This window comes from Poecile atricapillus, chromosome 1, assembly GCF_030490865.1.
Source record: "Poecile atricapillus isolate bPoeAtr1 chromosome 1, bPoeAtr1.hap1, whole genome shotgun sequence".
NCBI classification, from domain to species: domain Eukaryota; kingdom Metazoa; phylum Chordata; class Aves; order Passeriformes; family Paridae; genus Poecile; species Poecile atricapillus.
Window position 1 is genome coordinate 143754264 of NC_081249.1, and position 21423 is coordinate 143775686.

Sequence of the window (21423 nt, forward strand, 5' to 3'; positions counted from 1 at the left end):
ACCTGGATATACTCCTGTTAAAGATGGCAGACGTCTGTCGTAAGAACTGATCCAGTTGCAGAGCTTTCTCCAGGTACTGCAGATAGACGGGTTTTGCCAGCTCTGAGCAGCTGCCATCCTCCCTGTCACCCAGCTCTGAGGCCATAGAACAAACTTCTCCTCATGCACAGGTGCCTCTGAACACACAGCTGTAAAAGGAAACAGTGGCCATCAGCACCACAACTCCTCTGAAAGGAGCAAACCTGGGGAGCAGACAGATCTACCAAGGTCACTCTGGGCAAAAGCTTAGGTTGCAGTTAAGAGGTATAGTAAACAAACAGAAAATGCCATTTCCACCACGGTACTACCGCAGCCAAAAACTAGATTCTTAGTTTTCTGGTTTGTGACTTTCTGGTTGCTGTTTGATAGGAACAAGCACTGTTTTAACCAAGTATGATAATCCAGGTGGTGACACAGAAACTCAAAGCATTATGAAGATAGTCCTCAAGCATGTAAAGTAATCTTTCATCATTATTAAAGATAACATGTTTAACCCTGAACAGAGGGCATATATATATATATAAATATATAAATATATATAAAAATATAAAATCACTGACTCGAAAAAGAAAGAACTACTAAAAATATTATTCTCTGTTGTTTTTACCATTCAGTTCACAGCTGTAGTCTACCAAATACTTGTAATATTTCTCTTTTACCTTAAAGCAATGCTACTCTTTCAGCACTGAAAATATAGCTGTTACCCACTGGCAAACAAGCTACAAATACTTGACCAAAACCCCTTTCATTCTAAAGTGCAACTGTTATTTTATTAAAGAAAAGTAACACATACAAAGCAATTTGCAACATACTTTTTAATATTTACAATTTTAGAACATATTCTAGCATTATGTTTTCCAACTAGTAAAAACTGTCCATCTGATTTTATTCATTCTCTGGATTTAAGATTCTTAGTAAGGCCAAATGTACCCCCTTGCAGTATTTGCATACTACATACTCTAGAAACAAAGGTATCAAAATATTTTATTGCTCTGTCAACTGCAGTTTTCCTTCAACTACAAAGGATGTCATAACAACTCTTATAGTAATAGCTCTGTCAACTCAAATTTTACTTTTCTTTGACTACAAAAGATGCCATCATAAGAAAGGTACATGATTTCCAAAGCTAGAGTTGTTACTGTATAAGTGAAAGCGCTGTCAAGATTTAAATATTTACAAATAAATAAATATCTTAAGCTTTTGCTTCTGGTAGAGAACAAAAATCATAGAATGGTTTAGGCTGGAAAGGCCCTTAGGGAACATCTAGCTTCAACCCCAGCCATAGGCAGGGCCATGTCTCACGAGAGCAGGTTCCTCAAATTAAAACCAGTCAGACTTGAGATTAATTTTTCTTCTGAAGGATTCTTCTGGTTTCTACCACTTCTTAAAAATACAACAAAACCTGAAGCAAACGTCACATTAATTTATTCAAAGACATTTTATATTTGTTCAATTATTAAATGAGTGACTAAATTGTTTTAAACTTACGTAAGTGAACATACAGATTGAATATCTAATCTTCAAGTTGTTCTCCCTTCGCATATACAGATCCAAAACCCAGCATCTAACTTTCTCTAAGCCTTTTATCCTCCAAAAATTACAGAAAAGATTCAGAACTTCAAAGAACAAGAGCAAATTGTATTATTTCTTAATAAATACTGAGTCTTGATTTAACATCCTTACCCACAGAGAATAACCACTAACACACCAGAATTTGTTAGACAAGGTAACAGCTCTGTGATAAAAAATATTTTTAGACTGAGGCTTTCTACATATTAGGTCCTTGCACACCAGACAGCAATTGAATGACTGACCTCTGTCACCAAATACTCATTTCCAGCAGAACTTAGGAACACCTGAAAGCTTTCCCTCTGATAACGGTAGTAAGATGCACATTTTCCAAGCAACTTTCATCTACATATGTCTTAGTGCTTAACAGGCATTTGAAACCAAACTAACAAAAAAACTGAAATCAACTGTCTTCCAAGAGAGAGAGCTATGAACCACAAAATCATTTCAGCTGAGTAAGACCTCTAGGACCATAAAGTCCAGCTGCTAATCCAACACTGCCAAGTCCACCACTAAACCATGTCTCCGAGTACCACATCCACACACCTTTCAAATACCTCAAGGGACAGTGACTCAACCTCTTACCTGGGCAGCCTGTTCCAGTGCTTGGCAACCCTTTTTGTTTTGAAGAAATTAAGTACAAGGGTCAAAAAATGAGAGGAAACATGAAACTTGTGCCTCTAATGGAAGAGATCATTGATGAGGTGGTAGAAAAGAACACCTTGAAGGTGAAAGGGGTTTTCCTTGCCCTATGAGCACCAATAAAAATTACATATTACATATATTAAAAGAGCAAAAATCTCTCCCTGCTAACATAGCAAAAAAAGTATGGCAATTCCTTTTCTCATTCCATTTCAAATGGGCATGTATTATATTAACACAGTAAACTCAGAACAACGTGGCATCTTTCACCTGTCTGCTCTTTATAGAAAACCACATTCCCAAAACTCAACCTTGCATTTCCACATTTAATAAAGTCCTCCTTGACCTGACATAGTATAACTACTCTGCATTTCAGCCATATAAAATTACATGCTTTTGCTTGTCTTCCCATTTAATTGCTCCACAAGGCTCCTGTACATACAGCTTTAATTACTCTTGTCCTCAAAACAGTTACTAGCCTGTATCCTGCCTACCAAATAAAGAAATAAGCACGGGAGAGCTTAACAATATCCTTAAAACATATTTACAATGCCCGAAAGGAATTTAATAAGTGTTACAAAAGCATAAGGAATAGTGAATAACTCAGAGATTTAATTCAGCCTTTCATTTATTTATATGCTGACAGTCACAGACTGCTTCTCTGCTGATCAAAGTAACAATACAGAAGGCTAAGTGACAGTTAATTCACTCTCCATTCTTTCATTTCCACTCTAGGTTTTAACAAATAAACAAATATTTCCAATGGCAAAAACTGAACATTGAAGTGAGAGAAGATAGGAACAAACAAATGAGAGGCACACAGCCTGATCCACTGCTGTATGTAACTGCTTACATCACCAACATACTGCTTCAGTGGATTTACATGGTGATGATATTCAATCCACCTTTCTCTGACATTTTTGAAATAAATCTATCCTTTTGCCTACTCAGATTTTCAAAAAGAATTCATTACTGATGGTAACATTTAGTTAAATACTCATGTTACAGGGGTGAAATAAGCACAAGCTGCAGAGTAATCCTTGTGCCATCATGACTTTCTTACTGATATACACCAACTTAATATAAAGTTCCAGTATCAAATTCAATAGCTATTTGCTTTCTCCCTTCCTCTCCCCTAGAGTTCTAACAGTTCAGAAAAACATCATTTGGAAATAAATAGCTTCTGTACTGCCAGGCTGGCACTTTGAATCTTCTAGCATTCTTAATTAGAAGTTCACATTTAAACCATTTAATTGTAACATATGGATCACAAAATTATTAAAAGTACAGGTAAAATATCAGCAGGAATGTAATAACTTCATGAAAATAACTTTCATAATAATTGTATTTGTTTAATATCTAAGTTCAGTTCTGAAAGAGCCCTCCTTTTCCTGTTTTTAATTACATTGCTTGGTTCAATGTTAATATAGGTGTGGGGTTTCTTCCCTCACTCTTGTTTTTTCAAGACTGCCCATTTATAGCATCCAGTCAGTAAGTAAACACCCCGCACTGGAGAAGAATCCTCCAAGGACATCTTCTGAGAGCAGTTAGGTTTTATAACAAGGTTTCTAAATTTTATGCTCACTGACCTGCACCAACCAAACAGCAAAACCATGGTCTCCTGAAGCAGCTTAGCTTTAAAAGCAGATTCTCCCAATTTAAACAAATATCCACTGCATATTTCTGAACAGAAGTCCAACAAGCTTTTCTGACTGGTATCAAACAGGAACCCCATAAATGCAAAATCTGGCTCTTGTGCCTAGCTGCAAGCTGAATGAGGTTCGCTTTGCAGAGGTGTTTGAAGCAGTACTTTTTCATTCATGAGCTTCTTGTGTTTTTTCCCCTTCAGCTGCTGCCACCTTTACACCTCAGATAAGGCCCAGAGAATTAGTTTTTCTGCTCTTTATGACTAACATCAACCATCATAGTAAATAATGATAACAACTCCACTCCTAGCTGAGGGCACATACACAAATACAAGCTACCATGCAAGTAAAAGGTACTGGATTGCAGCTAATACACAGTACCTCTTCCTAGCAAGGCAAATCAGGGAGGTAAAAGTAACTCAGTCTCACCAGCCAGACACTAAATGCATGGATATGAAGTGTAACCAGCTGGCAGGTGAGCACCAATACATGTTCCAGTATTTCAGCCCACAGAAGTAGCTTCTTTTCTCCACTCCATCCCATCACTGTAAGCACACTGACAAAACATCCATGCGGACAAAAACCTGAAATCACAGAAAGTATATATTCCTCATTTATTTGAAGGTTTTATCCATAGCAGGATTTGAAGCTGTGAAAAACCACAATCTTCTATGCCACCTTAGTTGCCTTGCAATTTTAGCAGTTTTCTGAGTTTTTCCCACACATGGGTTTTTCATGCTCTGCAATTTGACACCAACTTACTGAGACAGATTTTCTAAACTTATGCAAACCTCTAAAATACTTTTCCTCCTTGAAGAAATTTAGAATTGAGACATACAGGTCTCATTGGAGCAGCAGAACAGTTAATGCTGTGAGATTTTCCAGTAGTAATATCTCCAGAATAAATCCTGACACAAATACATACATACATATATATATATATCTCCAAACAGAAGATTCACACAGTCAAGGTCTGTGTGGAAAATGTAGACTAAGCACAGTAATAGCAGCTAGACAGATTTTTCTCAGACTTCTTTATATGCATATGATCTCCAGTAGAGAAAATTGTGGTGGTATAAAAAAAACTTGAAGAACTATTTTGCTTGAAGAAGAATTACATGCTCTCCTTTCCCCACTGACATTTTTGCTTGCTTTGGTAAATGTACAGTTACACTAATAACAATTTCCCAGAACTATAGACCACATTTTAAAGCACAACATAATTCCCACATGGGTTTTTTTATGGCAGTGTCTTAAGTATAACTGGGATATATAATATTTCATATTAACCTAAAGCACTCCACTAACCTCAAGTTGAACAAATAAAATTCACATATATACATCTGAACTCTGAGTTCACACCATTTGAGTTTGTAATTTAAAAAAGCCATTTTAATTGCTTTTCTGAGTAATGAAATCTAGGTAAACTAGATGTTTTACTTTGCTGTTCTGCTTCTGTCATAAGGTTTCATATTGTTTTCCAAGGAACGAGACAGCATTTCAGTGATCTGTGTTACACCTTTTAATCACTTTTAAATACAGTGAAGAGCCAGTAGGGCACTGGCTCTGGATTTTCCAATTCCCAAAAAAACCCCGTTACAGACAGGGCCTAATTTATTATTTAAAAGAAAAACTATACAGCAGTGTATCAGAAGCATATACATCGTAAACAGCAGAATACTTTCAAACGTACTGAACACAAAAGTTGGCGTGTCAGAGTTCTGCTTCCATTTATAAGCTATCAGAAAAACAAACCTAACTATTTAATTGTTCAATTAAGAGTAATTCTTGTCCCAAAGGAGCAATTAATAGTATTTATGGAGGCCTCTGACAATGCATTTATACTCTCTGCTCAGCAGCACCAACAGTTACCCTCACACTTTGCCATTCTGTGCACACAAAATACCAACTGCATAGATATTTTCAGTTTTGTCTGGTTTTTACTCCCTCCACCCCAGACCACGAAAAGGGAACTATGACCAAAAAAATCTCTAAGAGGATCTGCCATCTAAACCAATTTCTAGCATGTTGTCTATCCTGTCAAAGACCATGCTTATTACAGAATTTACAGTTTATTACATTATACCCAAATGGAATGAAAGTTGCTCACTTGAACCATCAAGAATTGATGTATTTTCAGCAACTTTAACAATATACTTGTGAGTAATAAACGAGAATTACAGTCAACATCCTTTAGCCCTGGTAAAAGGTTCAAGTTACAGTTCTGTCTTTTGTACTTTTCCCTCAATATCTCACCAGTGTCACGACACTCTTATACATATGCACTAAAGGAGCAACAACACAAATGATTCGTGGAAGTTAAAAAATGTGTTGGTCACATACATACAGGCAGACCAGATGGGCTGTACAAATCCGTGCAGTTTTGTTTATAAGAGAGGAAACTAAAATCCCAATTATACACATTTCACTATAAGAAACTAACTTGACTAGCACCATTTTCTTCACGCAAAGGTGAAAATAAACTAAAGGAATTTATTATTATCTACAACACCGCAGAGGGGGAAATCTTCCACAGAAGACCGGCAACAGCGTTAAGAATATATAACGCTAAATCATGAACAGAAATTGAATTGAGTCACGCACAGAAACTGCACCAGGCTACCTGTCTGCAATCAAACAGGACCAGACTTTACAGCGCAGCTTTAGACAACTGCGCATTCACCAGCGCCAACATAGCACCGAACTACGTTTCATGGGCACCCGGGAGACACTTTCTATCAACAACGCCACGAGTCTGGCAGGCGGCCCCTTCCTGCAGGTGCCGGTGGCTATTCCGGGGACGCTGGGGCAGCCCCGGTCCCCGCCCCGCCGGGCTCTGCGGGCAGCACCACGCCACGCGGCCTCACGCCCTGGGGCGGCTCGGATCGGCTCGGCCCGGCCGGGCCCGGCCCTGCCGCGGCTCCCGGGGCGGCCGCGGGGCGGAGGCCGCGCTCTGACGGCACCGGGGGGGGGAACAAGGCGGGCGCGTTCCCGCAGGCGCGCCCCCACAGGCGGCGGCGGCCGCGCGCTCCCGCCGGTGACGCGGCGCTCCCGGCCCGGCCGCGCCGCCGCCCTCGCCGCGTGCCCCCCCGCCCCCCCCGCCCGCACCCCGCGCACGCGCCACCGCCCGCACGTGCGGCCGCAGGTGCGCGGCGGCGCCCCCGCACCCCCCGCCGACCCCCCTGAACAACTCCCCCTCTGCCCCGCAACTCCCCCCCGGCGGGGCCCGGCCGCCGCTCTGGACGGGGGCTGGGGGGGGAACGGCGGCTGCACGGCCGCCGGTACCGCGGGGCGCATCCGGCGGGCAGGGCGGGGAAGGGGCCTGTCTCTTTAAGAAGAGGCCCGGCTGCTGCGGCCGCCGGTCGGCGCGGGGGGTGAAGCTGCGGCCTGCCCGGCCGGTGCCCCCGCTGCCGCCTCCAGTAGCCCCGGCCCGGCGTGCCCTTGCGCAGTGGCCGCGGTGGCTCACCTGGGTAGCGGGCCCGGCGGCGACGCGGCGGCGGCGGCGGCGGGGGGCTGGGGGTGTCTCCCGGGCTGGCTCCCCCGCTTGCTCCACCCGGCCTCTCGCCCCGCGTTGCCGGGGCTGGCGTTGCCTGTCTCCTGCCGCGGGGCGCTCCCGGCTCCTGCCTCGCCAAGATGGCGCCCGCGCTGGTGCTGAGGAGGAGGCGGCGGCTGCGGGCGCTGGGACGGCGGCGGCGGCCACTTTCGCTCACTGAGAGTAGAGGAGCAGGGACACGGGGAGCCATGGCGGGGGGGAGGAGAGGCGCCATGCCCAGGCCTGATCAATCGAACCCCGCATGCTTCCCCGCCGCTCCGGTCCCGCGCTTGGGCTCCGCCGCTCCGGCCGCGCCGTCGTGGCCGTCGCACGAACCCCACGCCCGCACCGCGGGGCTCGGCCCCGCAGGGACCCCGCGGGGGGCCTTTGCTCATCGATGCGCTCCTGCGGCCGATTGGTCGGGTCTGGCGGTGACGGAAATTGCCGAAGGGACTCGGCTAGGCGGCCGGGTGAGCCAACGAGTCTCGCGCGAGGCGGGGCGGGGTCTCGCGATGCTCGCGCGGGGAGGCGGGTGCGTCCCGGAAGTGACGCGCGCTCGCCCTTGAGGCGCCGCGGGGGGCGCGGGGTGGGCCCTGTCCGTTCTGTCCGCGGGCTCCGCTCGCTGTCACCCCCGGGGCCCGAGCGGGCGGGGAGCCAGGGCCGTGCGCGTGTGGGTGTCGCGGAGGCCGCCCCTGGCAGCCAGGCAGCATGTGCTGGCCTGGCAGCCCCCGCAGCTAACGAGAGTGGTGATGGGCTGGCGGCGCTGGAAGCGGGGCGCCGTCAGGGTTAACACGTGGGGGCATTTGGTGAGGCTACGTGCCTTCTACCGCTTTGTCATGCACTAAGAGTTGCATCAGAGGAGCTCTGGACCGAACAGGCCTGAAAGGTTAATTGCGAAGATGCTTTGCACCGTAAACACGGTGTGGCCATCGGCTGTTCAGCACCGCTGCCTCCCAAAACCCATTTACTAGTACACTTAGAGCAAATCCTTAAATGGATGATTAATCCAGATCACCTACTGCATAGCGATGAAAATCTGTGTTTCATGAATAAGCTGTGTCACTCCAGTGCTCAGTAGGTACCAGTGTCCTGATTTGGGCTGGGATGGAGTTAATTCCTCAGTAGCTAGGACAGTGCTGAGTTTTGTATTCAGAATTAAAAAAACTGATGTTCTGAGTTTTGCTAAGTCTCGTTTATCCTGAATCAAGGACTTTTTTGTTGTGTCTCATCCTCTGCCGCTGAGAACGAAAAAAAATCTTGGGAGGGTGCACAGCCATAACAGCTGACCTGAACTGACCAGAGGGATATTCCATACCAAAAGAACATCATGCCCAGTATAACTGTGGGGAGCTATCTGGAAGTGAGACCGGTCTGGATTCAGGAATGGAATCTGGCATTGGTCAGCGTGGGGTGAGCAATTGTACTGTGCATCACTTGGTTTTCTTTCTCTTTTTATCATTCGTATTATTTACTCTATTACTATATTTTACTTTGTTTTCAATTATCAAACTACTCTTAAGCTAGGAGTTTTACTTTTGGTTCTCTGCCCCATTCCACTGGGGTAGGGCAGGAGGGAGCAGCTTCATGGGGCTTAGTTGCTAGCTGGGCACAATTGCTAGGATATAAAAATAAGACCATTGCTACTGCTCCTGTGAAATTTCCCTAGTGTTATCCTTAACTGGTGATGCTAATTGTATCTCTAAGTACAGCCGGGAATAGGGCTGTTTAGGAAGTGTGCATTATTTGGTTATGTGTTAGTACCATGCTCAGACAAACAGAGCTGGCACTGAGCAGCATTACTGTGGCTGATGAACCATTAAAAAACTATAGTAATTTTCAATCTTGTGCATCAGTGAGTGATGACTCCATTTCAGTCTATTTCTTTTTTTTATGCTGTTCCCAAAAGAGAACCAAAGGTAAAGTGATACTTCCATTTACCCAAGAAAGTTTTGCTGCTTGCATCATTATATAGTGGCACAGATGCAATTTGACTGTGAAGTCTCTCTCTGGAAATCCTTATTCCATGATAATGCCGTTGCAGTCAGAGATTCAGCATGCTTGGAAGAGGCTGAGAAAGCAGCTCAGTCTCTTACCAAGAAGGGGAGCCTCAGCAATTACTTTGTATCCTGTAGAGACATTCCACTGTTCTATATCCCAGACTTGGTGCCTTCATCTCTCCGCTTCTCTTCCCCCCCTCCTTCCCTTACCTGACATATCACCATTTTCTGTCTGGTAATAGGACTTGATGGACCCAGATGATTTTGGTTGTGGCAATATAACCTAAGAGCTCTTGATCTCTCTGACAGAAGAGCCTGCATGTTGCACATTGTACCCCACTGATCTGTGGTAATCCATGACTGCTTGGAAAAATCTTCCTTCAGTTAAATGACAAAGAGAAAACCTTGGCAGTTTTTGTCACTCTGTGAAGTGAGCAAGTCTGACTTACAGTTGCAAATGAAGACCTATTTAAATACTGCCAATCTAGTACTTTGTGGGGAGAGGTAAAAAAACACAACACACCAGAAAACCAATGTTTCCGCTAAAAATACTTTTTTAAAATGTCCAGCTACATCAGAAACACAGTCATACCAATTTACATCCAAAGAAAACCAACTCAAACATGTACTCACATACAGCTGTCACATCCCTTCCAAGCTGGTGTCATTATTATTCCCACCTTTGCAGCCTGATGCCCAGATTGTTCTTGGACTGCAATCTGGTTGGCACAGTGACCTTTGACCTTTTCCACTCTTCCTATTCTACATGCATCAGTGTTTACCGATATGTCAGAAAATTTGTTCTGAGGCTGAGGCACAGCCTACATTAATTTTGTCCTGTGGTAGAGCAGAGTTTTGCCTTAAAACCTGATTTTGCTTGGGGAGGGACTGGTCTACACCTCCTAAACTGCTTTTCACACACACTTGTCTGTAGACACATAGCACAGTGGTGTTGCAGCCTTACCCACAAGTTGGAGGTGGCAGCACTGGCAAAAAATGGTGGGTGGTGGTGGTTTGCAACTTCCAGCAGGAAGCTGCTCTAATGAGAATTTTATATACCTGCAATAGGTAACAAAAAAACCTATACAGTTTAAGAAAGTGGTCTGTTAACAATGCAAGAAAAATAAAAGTCACTCTTAGCTCAGTCAGACACAGCAGGAATTTCCTCCAAAAGACAGACCATCATTATTTCCATTCAACAATGGAATGTTGAATTACCTGTCATTCATTGTAAGTCAGGAGCTTTTGTTTGACACCTCTGCAAGGGGAATAGCCCATTTTTTCACTTGGATGTCTCCAAACAGCCAGTCTAAGCTCATCAAATCAACTGTGTCAGAAATTAAATTCATACAGTCTGCTTGAGTTCCGTTTAAGGTCTTTCCCACATATTTTACCACATAAATTTGATTTTTGAACTCTGCTTTGATAAAGTACATCCTTGATTGTTGAAGGATGTGGTTTGAGACCATGCTTTTTTAATTTTTGTGGGAAAGCAATCCCCATCATCTCTGTAGTTTCTCTCCTTCTATGGATTATTTCTCTCTATTAAATTCTATGGCTGTTTGATCAAAAGATCATTCTCATTCATTCAGTAGTCTTCTCTTGCTTGCTCCCTTCTCAGTTTCTGCACGTCTGCCAGCTGACACAGCTCCTCTGACAGCTCCATGCAAGTGGGATAATAAGGAAAAATAGAAAAGAAATCAAAACAATACATAAGAAAAAGCATACTTAGTTTTGTTAGAACGGGGGACGAGCTCCCTCTGTAATTAGCCAACGGCACACAAACAATCCTGCTATCACATACAGCACAGCACCTTATCTACTGCAGCTTTACCGTGAGGGCACTCAGGATATCAACAGTGCTGCACATGGCTCTGTGGTAGCAGAGCTCTACATGTGAACTGGCACCTCTTAAGCAAGAGGACTCTGCACTTCCAGGAAAGTATTTGCTTCTGTAGACTGAAGGGTTCCCAGGCGTCTGCTTCTTTGAATCTAAGTCCTAAACATGAGAACACGTCTGTATTTTCAAGTATCTAACAACCATCAATATGAATCCACATGGAGGTTAAAAATGTAGCACGTGTGGCTCCTTTACTAGCTCTTTTCTAGTGACAGAGCTGCAGAGAAACAGGAACACTTCTCCTAGGTGTCTGCATCCACAAGAATAACAATTACTGCTGGCAGTTACACTGAAAATGCAGGAACTGCCAAGACTTTCAGTGTGGCAAGTTTGTGTTCACTCCTCCCCCTCAGCAGAGAGGAAGATAATCAGTTTCTGAAAGACACGGAAGAGGGAAGCTGAGAGTTTCGATAATGAAGCATTGAGGATCAGAGGTCACTGCTTTGCATCTGGTTTGTGGGTAAAAAGTCAGCGAGCGTCCACCCCTTGCTTAGCAGGGAGCATGCACCACTCAGAAAACTCAACTACCACTTGCAGCCGATGACACAGGAAACCATACCTTTCCAAAAACATCAGGATCGATGAGATGCCTTTCTTTTTATTTCCTTCATTTTCATTATTTTTTTCTCTATTTTCTTCTTCATCCTCTTCTGCTAATACTACATTAACAAGATGTAGAGCTACTCTCTACATTAACAAGAATATTGCATTATCTCTTTTGGCTTCTGTGATCTACTGGCAATACTTTACTGTTGCTAGTAAATCATACAAAGGTACATGCAATCATGCATAAGCCTGAAATCAAGAACTCCTGAATATTTTGAAGATCACAAGGATGATCTCACCCTAGTAGGAGCTGTGTACATTTAGTCAGAAAGTGATTATGGCTTTTTGCCACTTCATATTTGGACTTTAAATATGTATTGCAAGCAGATTTCAAATAAAGTGGAAGAAACTTTTTATTTTGTAATCTACTCCCAAGATACAGAAATTGCAGAAAATTATTAACAGTGAAATGACAGTGAAAATGGCTACTTTTACTACCCATACTAGATTCTAAAGCAGTTGCTTCAGAAGGCAACTGCTTTAAATGCAGGAAGTATGACAACCAGATGAGATATCAAATCAATTTTCAAAATACCATTTGAAATACCCAGGATCAAATTAATTCCTTGGCTAATCTTACGGAATAGATGGATTTACAAAAGGATTGTCTTCAGCAAGCTGAGAACCACTTTAAAAATTCTACAAGTAGCCTAATAAAAAGCAGAATTTGTACTCTCTTCCCTTTAACAAACTGGTTTTTTTCTCTTGTGTCATGCCTACTTTCACATGCATTTCACATTGGAAATTTACATGTCAAGCTCATTTTTTCCCCATGAACTAGGTAGGAACAACCTTCTTTTTTTGGCAGCTTTCCTCTAAAGAGAAAATATTTTCAAATATGACCTCCTCTATTATATCTGTGAAGCAACTATGACCTCTTGTGGTTATCTAATCTACTCCTAAATCCTCAATAATGGGATTTACGGTTCTGAGCCCTTAAGTAATTCCCAGAGGGTTCAAGTCTGTGCTTCAGTGCTTTGTTAAACTAGGGCAAAGAAAAATACAATTTTTTTCATGAAGATAGAGCTACATTCTCTTTTCCTAATAAATACTTCAAGAGATTTACAATTGCAAAATTGAGGCACTAAAAGGATTTAATCACGTTAACTCGGTCTCTTTCTGATGAGTAAGGATGTTTGACCACGCACTTTTCACCCAAATTTAATACCAACAGTATCTTACACAGTTAGTGCAAGCCCTCACAAGATTATTTCATTGAGCAGACAGAAAAAGACCACACCAATACCATTGCTTGTTTGGTGAGGTCTCATTAAGTATCTAATATCCTTATTTAATAGCTTCTTTGGAAGTCTCACCCCACCTCAACACCTCCCCAGCACAAAAAAGCAAGGTCATGTGATTAAAAGTCCCAGGAAATGATAGAATCATAGAATCATTTAGCTTGGAAAAAATCTCAAAGATCATCAAGTCTGACTGTTAAGCTGTCACTGACAACTCCACCACTAAACGACATCCCTAAGTCCACCACTAACCACACATTTTTACCTTTAGGAATGCTGACTACACCACTTTCCCAGACAGCCTGTTCCATCATGACCACCCTTTCAGTGAAGCAGCTTTTCCTTATATCCAATCTAAACCTCCCCTAGCACAACCTGAGGCCATTTCCTCTTGTCTTGTTGCTTGTTAGCAGAGTAAAGAGATCAATCCCCACCTCACTACAACCTCCTTTCAGGTACTTGTAGAGAGCAATAAAGTCCCTACTGAGCTTCCTTTTCTCCACACTAAACAACTCCAGTTCCCTCAGCTGCTCCTCATAGACTTGTGCTCCAGACCCTTCACCAGCTCACTTGCCCCTCTCTGGACATGCTGCAGCACCTCAATGTTCTTATAGTGAGGAGCCCAAAACTGAATGCAGGGTTTGAGGCATGACATCACCAGTGCTGAGTACAGGGGGACCATCAATGCCCTGGTCCTGCTGCTCACATTCTTTTTTATTTTGGTAAGGCTTTTAATACTGTCCCTCAGAGCATCCTTCTGGACAAGAGTTGCCCTACTGTGGGGTATGCTGGTTCATGGTGCTCTGGGTGAAAAACTGCCTGAAAGACAGAGCTCAAAGGGTTCTAATGAATGGAGCTATATCCGTCTAGGGGGCAACTGGCACCAGCTGAAGGATACCACTGGTATTCTTTGTGGTTCAATTCCAGAGCCTGTTCTGTTCAGTATATTTATCAACAATCAGGATGCAAAAATTGAATGCAGCATTAGCAAGTTTGCTGATGGTACCAAACTGGGAGATGTTCTTGACTCTTGATGGACAAGAGGCCTTGGAGAGGGATTTACGTAGATTGAAGCATTGGGCTACAACAGGATGAAATTTTCCAAGTTGGAATGCCAAATTCTGCATCTAGGATGGGATAACATCGGACACAGGTATGTATTGGGAGAGTGGCTGGAAAGCAGCCCTGCAGACAGGGACCTGATTGCTAGCAGGCTTAGTGGGAGTCAGCAGTATGCCCTGGCATCTTGGGATGCATCAAACACAGCATCACCAGCTGGTCAGTGGAGAAGAAGGTGCTGAGCTTTTCTCCCAGGTATCCAGTGACAGGACATGTGGGAATGGTTCAAAGCTGCACCAGGGAAGGTTTAGTCTGGATATTAGGAAATATTTCTTGGCTGAGAGGGTGGTCAAACACTGGAACAAACTTCCTAGAGAGGTGGTTAATGCCCCAAGCCTGACATTATTTAAGAGGCATTTGGACAATGTCCTAATGTCTCAGTTCTAGAAGACAGGTGTCTGCTAGGGAGGGTGGGAGCCTCCCTTGGAATGAGAGAATGTAGACTCCCTCCCTCCGAATTATTATGATTCTGAAATCAAGGGGCTCTCTTCAAGAGAGATCAAGGCAGAGATCTGGGGATAGGAATAACAGTTCTTTACTAGTATGTATAACAAGGCAAACAAACAACAATAACTACAGTGCTAGCAAGAAAACAGAACCAGGAGCCCCGTGACAGCTTTTCTCAGCTGAGATGGGAAGGGATGGAGGAGAGGCTTTGTTTCACAAACCCCCTCGGGCAGTCAGTTCTGGTGCTCCTGCAGGGCTCTGAGGAACAGTCGGCTGGAACAGCAGGGACGAGCTGAGATCCTGGCCAGGTGGCTGAGGTGTATCAGCAGGGATGAGCTGAGATCCTGGGCTGGTGGATGAGGTGGATCAGCAGCTCCGCGGCGGTGCCTGGCACTGCCACACGTCCCGGCAGGACAGGGGGTGCGAGGCCACCAACGAAAAGGGAAGAAGGAGAAGAAGCAGCAGCTCCGTCTGGGTGATGGCAAAATTCCCTTCTCCCCACCGCAACAGCTCTGTGCCCAAAGTGTCCTTCTCTGAAGCTGAAGAAACCGCCAAACTGTCCCCACCCTCCCCTTTTCCTGTCCCCTTCACCCCTGGGGCCAGCCAAACTTTTCATGTTCTTCAAGTACCCACCAAGTACCCGCAGTTAGGTTTTCCCCAAAATAATGGGTAAAAGTTCCACAGGCAAGCTAGAACTAAAAGAAGGACACCTAACCCCCAACACCTTAGTACCAGGCTTTAACGTGGCCGGCCACGAACTGGTCAGGCAGTTGTATTACAGGCTCATTGTAAGTTCCTTCCATATGAAATAATCTATTTTATCAAACTTATGTTCCCCAAATCTTAGAAGTTCTTAACCCATCAAGTTTTTCCTTGCTTGTTCCCATCTGAAAGATTAACAAAACTAATGAAAATAGAGAATGATAATTGGGCTGCTGAGCTGCACAGGAATTATTTCATTCTAATAGTGCTGTCAATAAGTTCCCCTTTTCCCCATCTGACCCAGGATTCATTTTAAGCAATTTGTTCTGTTGAAACTAGGTTTCAGAATTAGCCAAAAATACTAAGATACCCAGAACATTTTTCCACCCAAGTTATATATAGCCTGTATTGTACAATCTTTGTGGTTCTTCAAAACCTGAATTTCAAATGAGCTATTAGGAAATACCAGCATATGCACTGATGCCAACTAATGCTTGCACCTGTCTCTCAAGGCAGTGTTACAAAATATCCTTAGCTACAGCAATTTAAGCACTGCTTACTGCCTTGCTCTTAAAAAGAACCTCACAGAGGCATCTCAAGATGGACAAAGGACAGCTCACAACTGAGTCTTCAGAAGGTGCCTCATTGAATCACTCACTGAAGTCACCTGCTGTCTGCACTTCAGGATTGCATCTCACTGGAAGGCATCTTCACCTGCAATGTGCAGACATGGTGCAGAAGGAAGCCACGAGTTGTCACTGAAAACTGAACAGTTGCAGAGCATCAACAACCTGTGATGGAAGGGATCAATATGCCATGACCAATGTCCATTAATCTAAGGCAAAGAATGTGGAGGTTTGACAGTGGGGTTGCACATTAGAAGTGAAGTATGCTATGAGCAAATTAATCACCATTCCAATTGCATGCAGCTGCAGAGCTAGCAATCTGACTCCTTAAAGGTGTTATGTGAAAGGGTAGATTAGGTTTTAAGAGTGACTTATATAAGTTTTATGTTGCATTCTCCTATGGCTCCTTCTAGCCCAGTACTCTTAGTATCAGGAGAGAGTAAACATACAGTGATATTTTCCCAGGATACTTACAGTTTTGCCTTTTATCTAAAACCTAAACTAATGATACTAGATAAGGAAAACATGATGAAAGGATAGGTAAGTTGTCATAAACCTTTGCCTATAAACTGATTTTGCCAGCATGACTCATCTTTGAAAACACATAGAGTCAGAAGGAAAACAGGCAACAGCCTCCAGCAGCAACTACATGGCAGTTCTAATGTTTGCTTGTTTCTATTCCTGGTTTCATCCTTTTTACCTCTTTGCATTGATCTGTGGAATCAGATAGCAGCAGTGAGTTCATCACTCAAATGTTTTATGGTTAAACCTTAACTCATAGACTCATGGACTTCTGTCTTATGGAAAGTATCTCTCAAGCTGTCAAATTTTCTGTATTTTTTTCAGCACACATCTTTAGGCAGAATTGCAGTATTTATTTTGGTAGTACACAGATAGGCAACCCACAGTTTACAATAGGCAGAAGTTTCAGAGTGTGAGGATACCCAGAAAGCAAGATTAGGGATGTAAGCACTAACAACCAGTTGCCTGCTCACTGTGCAGCTTTTTAGGCTGCTAGAGCCCAACAGGTACACAACCTCTGCCCCCAAGGAAGTCAAATGTGAAATAACAGTATCAAACTTCCACAAACTTTATTAAAAGTTACTTCAACAGGTGATTTTTAAAGTATTATAAAAACATCAGGGAAGACAGTGAACATCAGAACACTGCTACACTCTAAACGGTGTGTTAATTATATTAGTTTACTTACTGTAAGAATAAACTGTTGCAGCCACTGGCCAAAACCAGGGATATTATTTTTCAAATTATGCAGGCAGGATTCCATGTAAACCAGAGTTCTTAATTCCACCGCTGCATTTTTTGTGCAGACTCTCATTTGTGCATCCAGGCTGTTTCCATTTAACAGCACTGAGAAGCTGTCTCTGGGAAGTGCTTCACAAAAAGCATCTGTGAGAATTTATTCAGAAGTACCTGCCAGTTATTTTTCCAGCACTACAGAGTAGAAGACAAGACAGTTTAATTCCACAATATCAGGTACACTACAGGGTACCCAAAATCAGACTATGTCAGTCACTTACTTCCATTAGAAGTAGGATTCAGGCCAAGGAATCAGAGTAATTGAATCTCCAAGCCTAGAGAACTATCAGTGCAAGGAAAGCAGGCATGGCAGCTCATACCAAGAGAACAGAACAATGAGTGCAATTCTGTGTACCTTGGAGCCTAGTGTGGGTAGTTCTGGTTAATTATTTCCACTGTTTCTGTTACATGTTCTAGCCAGTACCTTCGGGAGTGCTGGTGGGAATTTTCAGCTCTACCTTTTACATACAGTTAAGACTTAACACTGACTGATATTTGATCTGTAATGAAATAACATAATTTTTAAGGGCAAAAGGCCAAACTAAGATTAGAAAGTAACTGAGAGAAACCTGTGCTATAAAAAGCTTACTACATAGTCCAGGTTAGGGCTTTGAGGAGTTACTACAGGCAGTCATATCTATGACATGAAAAGTTAGCATATATGCAAGCAGAAGTCATATATAACTATGTAAAACATATCTATGCCCATTATGAAGGATCATAGCCATTGTGTTACTTTCTTCTCTTCAAAAGGCTCTTAATTCTCCTGCTAGTCACATATTTACCAGCACCAGGGCCAGCACCAGCAAAATCAGATTTTTGTGATAACTTGGGCTGTTCCCTCATTTTCAGCTCTGCTTTTACCAGAAGCTGTTTCCCAGTGCTGGATGCCTATATTTGAACCTATTTCTACACTTGTGCAAGGGGCAGAAAGAAGAAAGAACATAATGCACCAGCTGACCTGGCTCCTGCTTAAGTCACAGTAGCCTCAGGTTGTTCCAAGTTTGATCAAGGACAGCTAATACACCTCTAAAAAAAAAGCATATTAAACCTGCTGCTATTATTGGGTAGTAACTACCTTTCAAAATGTGTCTACACAAGATTCTATCAGCCTTGCCTGCAGTTTCTTTCCAGCTAGAACAAAGCCACAACATTTACACGGTTCAACAACTGTCACGTTCTAGTCATGTTGACCTTCTCTGAGAGAATGCCCTGAAGTTTCTCTTGGTTAAATTTTTGTTCCCAACCAGAATACCTTTGAAGGTTACCTGTGTATCCATGACACTGAAGGACACTGTACTGGTAAAAGAGACAGTCTGAGACACAGTGGCAGCCATGCATGACTTGAAGCATGAACTGTCTGATTTAAATGCTTACAGTCTAGAGCATGACCCCAACTCTATTATTTGACAAAAAACCCTGTCTATTTAAAAAAGTGAACTGCAGCACTACTTTTTGTCATTATGATACACAATGAACAAAAAGTTTCACCTTAAAATATTACATGCACTAAAAAGAGTGCACCCTAATTTCCAGGCTTGGCTAGGGAAGGGAAAAGATTGTTGGAAAGACAAATCTAACAGACAGAGCACACCAACCCTTGCTCCTTCTATTTTTTTACTCCCGTACTTTGGTATTTGAATTGTTAAATATAAAAGTGAACGGACAGTGAAATAGCTGAGACACTTAGCATCTCAGCTGTGGACAATATACAAACAGCAGACTACTGTAAAATGACCAAAGTATATATTTTACATGAAAGGAGATGTGGATGTCCTATCCTATCAAAGCCAGGCTGGGGCTCTGAGCAACCTGGTCTAATGCAAGGTTTCTCTAGAACAAGATGATCTTTAAGGTACCTTCCAACCCAAACCATTCTATGATTCTATTTTCTCTCCCACTACCCCAGTAAATGCAACTAACTTTTCTTTAGCCTATACAGGCCTTGCACTATTGTCACCATTCTCTAAGAACAGAACAAGCTGATTTTGAATCTGTGCCTGTATAGGTATACACCTGTATATATGTCAGAGCAGGAACCACACAACCAGATCAGCACCTGAGAGCCAGCACAAATCCAAAGAGCAATAGTCTTACTGAGCTTCGAGTTATCTATCACACCGTGTATATTTCAGGAACAAGTATAAGATTAAAATAGTCACCAAGAGGAGTGCTCACTGGCTGAAGCATTTTGATTTCTCCAAAAGGTCAGTTGTGCTTCTCAGTCACTTTTACAGTTGGTAAGAGCTACAGGATAAACGTTTTGGAAAGCAGGCCAGTTTCCTTCCCATGCCTGCAGATAACAAGCTCTGTACCTACCTTTCTGTTACCATTGTTCTCTCAAATACATCCTGTTCTGATACTGACAAACCAACAGATAACAATCTCTGGGAAAAATGTTGTCTGACAAAGACTAAGTACATTGCTTGGCTAATATCCACATTACCTCAGAGGGAATATTTTGGGCTATCTGGGGCCCTGAGATGGCTCTCTAAGGAAACACAGGGAGAACTCCATGGGCTACAATTTTGCTTGTTTGTTCAACAGCTTAAAGTGCACCTGAGAAAGCAAGATGACCAAACCTAACACAGAAGTCAAAACATTATTAAAATGTCCATGCTGGTGAAATGTGAAAGAGAAATATTTCATGCAATACCCTCTGCCTCTGTTCAGAAAATTAACAGCTGCATATGAAGTAACTCCTTAATTTAGCGTGCATGGTTCTTACAGAAGATCCTGAAGCTACCCAACAATAAGCTTATTTTCCACAAAAAAGCTCTTATCTCAGATAAAAGTTCACATTTATTCTGAAAATATAAGGTGAAAGCAGAACCTGAACAAATGTTCGAAGCAAAGATCAGCAACAGTCTTAAGGTAAACTGGAGTTCAAAGTACAAAGAATGAAGTACCTGACTGGAGCCTAAGAACCATGCAAATTAAATATCTGTAAGTCTTTACCCTGAATCAGTAATATTTGATTCATTAGTTAGGTACTGTAATTGGAGGGCAATTATACAAACTCACCAATATGAAAAAACAGTTGCATCACTGAAACTTTACTGTAGTCAAACAGAAGTTATCAAAATAATAAAAAATGGTAACATCACAGGACCATAAGGAAGAATAAACTATTCAAATGTGTTCTTGTGAGAAGACTCAAAGCAAAGCCATCTAGGAGCATGGGTCTGCAGGGGTTTGAAATATATTTTTACTAGCTTTCCCAAGACACAATTATAAATGTTTTGAGAGCATCTATATGACTCTAACTTCCTTGTGCAATTGTTCTGGAACTGTTGTATCACAGGTAAAATGCTCATAGGAAATTCTCCCTGAAACCACAAGCTGACAAGGAAACAAACCAAGGAAATTCTTCTACCTAGGAATACTACTGGGAAAGAAGAAACAAAAACCAAAACCAAAACCAACTAACCAAAACCAAAACAAACAAATAAACAAGAAAGAGAGGGAGAATAATTGTAAACAATACCTTGGAGGAACCTTTTACCTTGGAAGAAGCTTTGTTCTTCCAAGGCTTCTTGGAAGAACCACCTTGTTCACCTCTTCAGAGCTGAGGAAAACAAACTTGGCACAATTGAGTTTGGAAATCAGAATTACACTCAGTGTAAGTTGTGGTTCCCCCAGCAAGTACATCCCATCCCTTCTCCTCCTGTGAAAGGAAGGAAGCATTTCAATACACTGAAAAAGCATTGCTGTTCCCTCCCCTGAATCGGGTTAATTCGATGACAGAAACAATTTATATTCTGGTGCTGAAAAGCAATGTTTGGATACTTGCTAAAGACTAGGTAAGTCTAATGACTTAAGCATCCCATCAGAAACAAAGTCAGTATTGAACTACAACTAATTAATTTTCAGATTATTGCATATAGAATAAAGCAAGTACATTAAAAAAGACAGAATGGAGTAAGTTAATCACTTGGTAAATCCAGTAGATGCCTTCTAGCTACTTGCTCCTCAGCACTTTGCTCCTGTCTCCAAAACAAAGCAGATGCCAATAGAAATACACAGGACCTTTATACATT

The 21423-nt window shown here is 42.6% G+C and overlaps 1 protein-coding gene and 1 long non-coding RNA gene across 4 annotated transcripts in view; both read right to left on the minus strand.

The window, feature by feature from the left end:
• INO80 (INO80 complex ATPase subunit) overlaps positions 1-9245 on the minus strand; it is a 66496-nt gene extending 57251 nt beyond the window's left edge. Inside the window, exons 1-2 of one of the 2 annotated variants that reach the window (XM_058829160.1) lie at positions 7363-9245; positions 3-188 (exon numbers count right to left, since the gene is read on the minus strand). In XM_058829160.1, the coding sequence (XP_058685143.1) occupies positions 3-145 (143 nt within the window). In that variant the 5' untranslated portion in view covers positions 146-188; positions 7363-9245. Of the gene's footprint in view, positions 1-2; positions 189-4325; positions 4477-7362 lie in introns of those variants that run through there. The other variant, XM_058829168.1, reaches the window with a different exon arrangement.
• A 6823-nt stretch (positions 9246-16068) lies between these two features.
• LOC131574646 (uncharacterized) lies at positions 16069-17736 on the minus strand. 2 transcript variants are annotated; one of them, XR_009276553.1, is made up of 3 exons: positions 17605-17736; positions 17277-17473; positions 16069-16205 (listed from the first exon to the last, which is right to left on the minus strand). It is a non-coding gene; the product is annotated as an uncharacterized LOC131574646 (long non-coding RNA). The 2 variants fall into 2 exon arrangements; XR_009276555.1 differs by having other exon boundaries at positions 16118-16231.
• Positions 17737-21423: the final 3687 nt, after the last annotated feature.